Source organism: Macrobrachium nipponense, chromosome 38 (assembly GCF_015104395.2).
Source record: "Macrobrachium nipponense isolate FS-2020 chromosome 38, ASM1510439v2, whole genome shotgun sequence".
Classification (NCBI taxonomy): Eukaryota; Metazoa; Arthropoda; class Malacostraca; order Decapoda; family Palaemonidae; genus Macrobrachium; species Macrobrachium nipponense.
Genome location: NC_061098.1, coordinates 26,186,889 through 26,196,888, shown reverse-complemented (window position 1 = coordinate 26,196,888; position 10,000 = coordinate 26,186,889). Strand labels below are relative to the sequence as shown.

General features: G+C 35.6%; 1 protein-coding gene across 2 annotated transcripts in view; it reads right to left on the bottom strand.

Moving 5' to 3' along the window:
* The window catches only part of LOC135209709 (carbohydrate sulfotransferase 3-like), a 142,237-nt gene that overhangs the window by 109,548 nt on the left and 22,689 nt on the right, over positions 1–10,000 (bottom strand). The window contains exon 1 of one of the 2 annotated variants that reach the window (XM_064242474.1): positions 7,694–8,984. The exons of the other annotated variant lie outside the window; for it this stretch is intronic. Coding sequence (XP_064098544.1) covers positions 7,694–7,737 — 44 coding nt within the window. The 5' untranslated portion in view covers positions 7,738–8,984. Of the gene's footprint in view, positions 1–7,693; positions 8,985–10,000 lie in introns of those variants that run through there. 2 annotated transcript variants of the gene reach the window in all.

The following is a 10,000-nucleotide window of genomic DNA, read 5'->3' as shown; positions in this document are numbered from 1 at the left end:
ATCGAATCTCTCTCTCTCTCTCTCGTATCATATATATATATCATATATATAGTATATATATGTATATATATGCATATAGCTATATATACATATATATATATATCATATATATATATATATATATAATAATATATATATACATATACTATATATAATATATATAATATATCATAGGGGGATGGAGTTCATGACCAGGAGGAAAAACTAAGGAGATAGAAATGATCTGCAAACAAAGTAAAAAAAATAAACTAAGTAGCCATAGCGTCGTAACCGCAATTTACATTACGGAAACCTTGCCAGTGTTTATTTTTGGTGAGAAAATGAGCCCTTTTCATAGCACTTGGTCAAAAGAATTACCTGTACTCGAGTAATTTGATTTGTGTCCACCGACCTTCAGACGCATAATTCCCAACTAAGCCAATAAAGATAGTGACATGTTCTTATTGTGGCTATTTTTGTCAGGGGGAAAGGAAATTGTCCTCAAAACTGGAATTGTTGGAAAGAAATTGTACATTAAGAGCCGTTTCAGACAATTGTATTCATTACTCTTCAATGCCACATTTAATACGTCCAAAGGCGTGGTATCCGGTATTCAATTCATTGAAAAGTATTGATAGAGAGAAACCAATTTTTCATTTGCAACCACACTGGGTTTTCAAATGAGGTTGAAAGAATTCAAAATAAATCCCACCTTTGTATTCTAATTTCTAATTTCTCTTCTATATATTAAACAGAAGCAGTGTTTAATTTTAATATATATATATATATATATATATATATATATATATATATAATATATATATATATATATATATATATATATGTAATATAATATAGATGTAATTATATAATATATATTACACACACACTTATATGAATCCCTTAATATATTACATATATAAGTGCGCACGTGCGCGTGTGTCTACCTGAGTACAAAATGATTATCAAATGATTACTCTCTTTAATTTGATCGAAGTGAGAACTTTATAGTCACGCCACTTGTATCCAGTCCAAGTCCCCCAGCCAATCTTAAGGTCAACCTTGAACTCTCTCCTTACCATAATTCTCACGGGAGACTTGCATAAAGATTAGCGCTTCCCCGGACTCTCCGGGACTCTCATGGACTCCTATTGTTCCCAGAGACTCACTCATTAAATAAAGGATTCAGGAAGCGACCAAGGATGCGTAATCGCATTGCTTGAGCGTAGGATTTATTAAGGACTGTCGTTTTGGGAAAAGGAGCTTTTTCACATTAATAGGAAACGCCCGTTTCTGCCTTGACTTTAAATTGTCGAGGACGCTTTTTCTGAAATGTCTTGTCTGGTCGTGTGCTTGCTCGGGATTTCTTGTTAGTCTTTTTGCTCTGTCATTGTTTTACGTCTCTCTGTCTCTCCCTCTCTCTGTGTAAATCTTTAAATCAGTTCTTTTTTATAGAGGAGGTGTTTCCATAGCGAAGGTGAATACATCCTTTTGTTGCAGCTCTCTCTCTCTCTCTCTCTCTCTCTAGGTTCGAATCAGTTTTTTTTTTTTTTTCGATGGAAGGTGTTTTTATGTCAATGGTAAATACGCCCCTTTGTAACACTTTTCTTCTCTCTCTCTGTCTCTCTCTCTCTCTTTGTCTCTCCTAATGAACAATATGCATCAATATTTCTGTGTAATATTAGCTATCACGAAGACTTAAAACCGGTAAAATATGTTCACCTCGAATTGTTTTCTTAGGAAATTTCAATTTCAGATACTAGTGACAAATATTGAAGGAATTCTTCTTAGACCACGCCTAATTCCTCCTTACCTAGTAAATAATATATTTTCAAAATTAAAGCTTAAAGAAGTGATATAATAGGAATGATTAAGATTATATAATACCTTTTTATGGAAGTTTTTAGATGGAAGGAAGTTAAACATTGAAGCCGATTTAATCGATGTTCAGAATCTAAAGTCATGGAGATGAAAAGATCCCATCCAAAAATGAATATTAATCGACTTTAAATAATGGCGTAGAAGCCATCCTTATCCTAGAGAGAGAGAAAGAGAGAGAGAGAGGGGCGGCGGGATGGGGAAAAGTTACAGAAGACGATTTACCATTGACATAAAAAGAGCCTCTTCTAAGAAAAAAAAAAAACTGATTCGAACAAGAGAGAGAGAGAGAGAGAGAGAGAGAGAGAGAGAGAGAGAGAGAGAGGAAGGCTATATCAAAAGATGTATTTATTTCCGCTACGAAAAACACCTACTGTATAAAAAGAAAAAAAACTGACTTAAAGCTTTAAACAGAGAGAGAGAGAGAGAGAGAGAGAGAGAGAGAGAGAGAGAGAGAGAGAGAGAGAGAGAGAGGTTAGTCTGTCACGGAGACTAGCCAACAGAAATTTACCTCGGTATTTAAACTCGATGGACATAGACCGTGAAGGTTAAACCCAGAAAACAATAACGCTGGCATATTTTTCATTACTATGACGACACAAAAGGGCATCGGGTTTTTCTTATTGGTATTAAGGGAACTATTTTTTCCACTTTACCCAAATGCAAAGGTTAATGCGTCTTCATAGATCCGTAATGAGAGAGCGTTTCATAATACAAAATTGCATACACACACACACACACACACACACGCACACATACACACACACACACACACACCATATATATATATATATATATATATATATATATTATATATATATACACTAGCAAGAGAGAGAGAGAGAGAGAATCAAATGAAATGATAACTTTACATAAATAATAAGAACTGTATGTTTTTCATATTTTAGTAGCACTGATAAAAGCCATTATTTAGTAATCTATTGGCCACCTATATGACACCAAAAGTCTTCTATACTTAAGATTGGCATTAAAGAGAAAAGCTATATTCTTCAGTTGTTTGTATTGTTAAATGGTTTTAATGTTTACAGTTAATATATAGTAGATTTCATGGCCTAATTCATCAGAAAAACTATCTCCAAAAATACAGTTTTCAAACCTACAAAACTGGTCAAATACCGAGGAGATAATGATTGATGACGAAACTTTCATGGTATTTACTACTTCTTCTTAAACGAATGCTGTGAAAAAAGTCTTCGGCGAGATTTCATAGTATTTAATACTTCTCTCAAACGAATGCTGTGAAACAAGTCTTCGAAGAAATTCTAAAGTGAGAGATGCGTGGAAAAGTCAGAAGCTTCCTGTCATAACAAAACGCGCCTCGTCTAAACAAAACACGATCATGGAAAAACAAACGCACCCAAAACGTACTTCAGCTTTCGCGTACTCAATTCAACAAAACGGGGGTTAGGACAAACGAGTACGCAAGCGAACATTAATACCCAAACTCGATTTAACGAGTTTTCTGAAGCACAAGTTGGAGTTTCCTACAGCGAATTTTTTCGAGTAAAAACTGCACAACAAGACACAGAAGGCAAGCCAAGGGAACAGACGTAACGGTGCTGGTTATGTGTTACGCGGTTGTCTTCAGAATGCGTCGAAAAATGCGCTTTTTTTTCAATTGATATGCAGATAACAATTCTCACTTGTTCATTGTCATTCAGCATGCAGCTGTTTACACTTGATATTTATTCGTAAACGCCTCACAAACCCCGAGATTATAAAATTTACAAAACGTGTCTTTTATGTTTTTCATGCGTAAACCTCATGATACCTCATTGATTTTTATATATAAATTCCCTTGATTAAATTCTTTCATGTCATCATGTCTACCATTGTTGAGACAAAGATTCGTATTAATCATTACTTTTACATAAACGGCAACAAGTCATGCAGACGAGCAATTTCATTATGAATGTGGTGATTTCGTATTAAAAATTTTCAATAGAGGAGCCTGCTAACTGATAAATTATTCCCAATACAATGTACATTGTGATATCGAGTTTTTAAAATTTTTATAATGAATTTTGACTATCACAAAAGTCGTGTGTATATATGTATACACACATACATGTATATGTATACACACACACACATTGGCAAACAATGCTTGTGTGCATGTGCGAACGCAGAGAGAGATTGGGAACTCAGCATTTTAACTTATCAAAGTCATATATAGTAGCATGAGGTGTGAATGATTTGCAAAGTAAGCACGCGAGAATGACGTATGTGAAATTTATGAGTTTGTAGGTCAGTGAGACCAGTTCTGTGTTATATCCAGATATTTTCTTCAGCGTTAAGAAAGAAATGACGACAATAATAAGAAATATGCGGGTTAGTATTAGGCGATAGGAATATAGGACACTGAATAAGGTTTACTTACAGTCTTAGATACTGGAGGATTTGTATTAGTTGTGTGTGTTTGTGTTTGTGTGTGTATGTGTATGTGGTTGTGTGTGTGTGTGTGTGTGTGTGTGTGTGTGTGTGAGTGAGAGAGAGAGAGAGAGAGAGAGAGAGAGAGATGAGAGAGAGAGAGAGAGAGAGGGAGAGTAATCCCATTATTCCTATACCATATACTACAATGAGGGTTTGCATATTAGAGAATTATAAATCAGTCTTGAATGCTAATGAACTTGTATGAATTGAGTAGAGAGAGAGAGAGAGAGAGAGAGAGAGAGAGAGAGAGAGAGAGAGAGCATGCAGGTTTTACATTCCAATACCATATGCCATAACCGATGGTATACCTTCACTCACACAAGAGTTTTATAAATAAAACTCTACAAAGTTTTATAAAAACAACTCTATAAAAAAATCTTTTTAAATCCTTCCAGAGAACAATTAAAAAAAATCTTTTTAAATCCTTCCAGAGAACAATTAAGTTAATCCCCTCCGAGGACTGAAACTTTAAATAAGCATAAAAACTCTTTCAACATAAATAAACGCAGCCTTTCACCCGATTCGTAAATAAGCACGAATTTGGCGAAACCGAAGGAAATTCTCTCGTAACTTTACCGGTCATAGAAAGCGGATCGCCTCCTCTGATCTTTCCAGTGCCCCAATTTCCAGCCAGTTTTCCCCTACTTTCTTTTCGCGAAAGGAGACCACTGGATTTAGCGTAGGAGGTCCGAGTCATTTCCCATCATGCTTTTGGATCTGTTGCCACACTGTGTGGAATTGTTTTTGTATTGTATGTATACTACATTCTCGTGGATGTAGACCATTCTTTTTTAGCTATATTCATATTAAATTGTTCTCATACGAAGCAAAATTTTACATTTCGAGTTATTGATTGTATTGTTATTTTGGAAGAAAGGATGCAAGGTGACCGACTGTGTCAAAACTTATCTATTTTTAACAATTAACAGTTTAAATTACGTTGTCGTGAAATTATCCATTCTGCAAACACTTCTCAAAGGATTCACTTCAGGGTGATTTCTGTGACAACATACGATTTCCAGATATAGAAATAACGCTACGACGTCGTCGATATAAACCAAATTTATATAATCCGACTGGAATTCTCTTAAAAAATTTTCTACGAAATTTGATGAAAAAAAAAAAGGCCATACGTCACCAAGATATTTTGTATAATTGTATGTCTTTGAAATTTTCTGGCAAGCATAACGTAAGCTTGCAATTACTGATGGGAATTGACACTTTGTTCAGAAATTCAAAGTGCGTGAAAGTAAAGATAAATTATGGGGAAAATCCTAACATGGTGAAATTGTTCACAAGAAAATGATTGAAATTGCGGAAGGTCTTTTAAGAAAAATATCAAATGAAAATTGGTTAATGGGTTAACCCAGAAATTGTTGGTGCAGTCTATTTTTCACTTGAATATCCTATAAAGGGAGATAATTTTAAGTATATTAGTTATAGCTATGCTGAGGAATGTTCCTTGCTTAATTAGCTATGTAATTTGAGCCCTTTATGTATGTTAACAACTTAAATGTACAAATGAGAACTAAAATTTGAAATCTGAGAAGTATATTATATAAATATATACATACACACACACATATATATATATGTATATATATCACTCGAGCTACAAATGTCCTTTAATATCTAATTCGCTCTACCTCGGAATTGATATATTTTCATATATGTACCGAAGGGGAATGTTTTAGTTGATAATAATTTCGTCCCCTCATGGGATCGAACCACCATCCAACGGACAGGAACGAAATCAGGACCGACAGTGACGTTAGCGATTCGGCTAGCAAGTGAGGGGACGAAATTATTATCAACTAAAAAATTCCCCTTCGGTACATATATGAAAATATATCAATTCCGAGGTAGAGCGAATTAGATATTAAAGGACATTTGCAGCTCGAATTATTTATATGAATCACGGTGATGTGATAATTATTCATATATATATATATATATATATATATATATATATATATATATATAATATATATATATATATATATATATAATATATATAATATATATACATGTATAGATATTATAAATATATATATAATATATATATAGTTAGTATATATACATGTATAAATATTCTAAATATATATATATATATATATATATATATATATATATATATATATATATATATATATATATATATATAATGTGTGTGTGTTCGTAAGCGCCGGCACTCATGCGTGAGTGAACAACTGTATAACTGTTTACGAGTATTTAAACAAAACCTGTACAACAAAGGCTTCAGACGTTCGCCTTGAAGTTCCAAGTTTAGGAAATGCGGATTTACACTTTCCCGTGGTACCGACGTTGTGACTTCATTACTTGTTAAATGTATTTTCCTAACCTTTAATAATGGTAAATAAGACTATAATCTATGTGTAAAAACAGCTTACATAATACTTTTGGCAAAAATATAATCTAATGAAGATTTACGAAATAATTCCTTCACTGCTCGAGTAGTTTTTGTTAAGACAATGAGTCTTTGCCGATAAACTGTCCCATTGGTCAATTATTGAGAGATAAAATGTTATTAATGAGAGTTTAATAACCAAATTGCATTATGGTGAACAATTATGGAGAGAGAGAGAGAGAGAGAGAGAGAGAGAGAGAGAGAGAGAGAGAGAGAGAGAGAGAATTTTAAGACGCAACAGCATCATGGAAATAAAAACATTCGGAAATGGTAATCCCCAAAAGAAGTGTTTATATATGCATTCCCCCTGGGCCATTAGAGGCTACACCCTTGTACCTGAAGCGACCTCTACCCAATTTGGATCAGACGAAGGCTATATAATACAGGGTATCCCGGAGGGCATAACAATTCTGAAGGCGGTTCAAGACTTTTTGGAAACCCTGTATAGAAGGTGGTACCGGTTGATCGTATGTCATATCAAAAAGAACTTAATATACGGTCACGTCTTGAAGGGGTTATCGTGTCCACGGACAAGATTTGGGGGGGAATTTCTGTGCTTCCTTTTTCGAATAAGGAATTTCCTCTCTCTCTCTCTCTCTCTGGGAGAGATACCCACATGCATGCAATTAGGAAATTGATAGCGTTTATTTATACTGGTACGGAACAAATCCGGTCCCCCACTTCCATCCTCCCCCTCTCTCTTTCTGTCACACACACACAAACACGCAGAAGCACGAAAATTCTTACACACGCACGTAACCGCCGGAACCGGTATTACTGCACAGCTCTCTCTCTCTTTTCTCCCCCTTACTCTCTCTCTCTCTCTCTCTCTCTCTCTCTCTCTCTCTCTCTACACCCACATCCCACATATTCCCCACGTATATAACACCATTTCCAACAACGATAACTAATAATAATAATTAATAATAATAATAATAATAATAAACTACTTACCCAAAGAGAAGCCTTCTAATCATCCTTGTGGTTAAGGGCATCATTATAGGATACCAGCCTCGTACAAGATGCTCCGGTGAGCAGTTGTCCTTATATCCTTTAGAAAAAAAATTAGGATCCCCGCTGAGCACTGATGTTGAAAGGGAGGAGACAGCGGAGTAGTTAACCTTTACTCCACTCCTTCACTTCACTCCTTCAATCGGTATTGTCCCGGTATCGGTTTACGATTAGTAACGGGTTACCGTTGGATGCTGGAAATTTCTTTTGCTCGATTATTGAGAAGAAGAATGAGAGGCTTGGAGGTGATTGGTAGAAAGGTTCAAATGGCGTTGCTTATGGTCTTGGGTTGACATTTAGATTCTAGATGTCTGATCTAGATGACCAAGATGTTATGAAATGAAAGGCATTTTCTGGTTACCTTTTTCTTGAAATTATCATAAAAACCGGAACGTTTAAAATAATATTATTGAGCTTCAGTATTCATGATGATTTACTGTCGAATAGTACGTAAATTTTCATACAATTGTCTTCTGTTTTCACCTTTTTCAAACTGGATTACTTCTTGATGCCCCAAACTTTCATAATCTCAATCCAGCGACACCCTCAAATCACCATCACCAGAGCGTTTACTAGAATTAGCACGATGAAGTTTTCCTGGGATATTCTTCACTACATCTTGTAAACCTGTCTACCAAAACTTAGTTTTATCGTTCTACACGGGCTTCTAAACACACTCACATGTCCGAGCGATAGCAGTTACGTAACACTCATCAGCAATCCGGTGATGAAAGCCTTTACACTTTAAGACTCGTTGGTACTTATCGCAAGTTACTCCAAAACCGTGGAACAGCTCACGTCCTTTCAACAACAAACGTGATGCATGTGTACCTCAGCGCAAGTTTTCTCTCTCTTGACTTCGCAGGTAAGTTCGGTACCCGATGGAAACTCCCGATTTGGGTTTGTTTTGACTCGGGGAGGCCAATGAAAACGGGAGGATGTCGTCACAGCAGGAATCTGATTGGCCGGATCATCGTGCCGAGGCGAGCTCCAGGGTAGAGTTCCCTGTTCTGGCGGAGCTTTCTCTTTTTCCGTTGGTCTTCACGGCCCTTCCAGCATCCAAGTCGATCTTTTCCCGAGATCGCCAGGGTTTGATACACCGTCTGAATCACATGGTATGGCTTTTAAGCGTCTAATGACGGAGAGGGAACGGGATTTCGACGTGAACGCGGCGCAGAGAGATTCACTTCACATCGACAACCATAACCTAAACGCACCTGGTTAGACCGAGCCGGTACTCCAGTGTTTCTTCAACCCCTTCCAGGTGGAGTGGTTGCTGAGTTGCCAGTTTGCCATTAAAGGCGTCCCAATATCCTCGACGTCTCCTTGGTTACGTATGACAATTGGCGAATAAATCATCGCCAATAACGTCAAACGTTTGGAGCTTTGACGATTATTTAACGAATTATACTCACATACACACATTGGCAAAACAATCACCTAAATCTTGACGGTTCGGTTAGATTGAAAAAGGCGGAAATGAAGAGAGATGTGGTCACTTTTTAGAATCTTTTTTTTCCTCCGTTTTCTGGACGAAAGACGTAAACAGCTGTTCTGAATATGTCCGGAAGTGAGAGTGAGTGACTTCCAGCCGCGACTCGTTAGACAGTGATTCGTTAATCGCAAGATGCCGCTCGTTAAACGTAACTGTTGACTTAGCTTACGTTAAAAGATAATTGGAACGATGAACTGCTAATATGGCTTGATATTACTCTTGATAAATGTGCAAATACTTGCATAAGTGAGCTCTCTTGATAGCAGAGTGGATACAGCCGATTGTTTATCATTGTAGCTAAACCCAGGGTCGATTCCTGGCGAGGCAGAGGCGCTTATAAATTATAATTCCGCCTTGGGTGAAGGGTATTCAGTTTGTAATATCAAACGATATTTGTGGCTTAATATATATAACTTTACAAATGTCAAGTGTGCATAAGGGACAAAAATTCATACACGGACACGCACACACACATATATGTATATATATATATATATATATATATATATATATATATATATATATATATATAAAGGTCCTTTAATATGTAATTCGCTCTACATCAGGAAATTATCATATTTTTTTTATGTTAACAGAACATAAAAAACGAATTAGATATTAAAGGACATTTGTAACTTAATGCTTGTATATGATAAAATTCATATATACTTATATATATAGTATATATATATATCTAATATAAGATATATATATATATATATATATATTATATATATATACGTTTATTATAGATA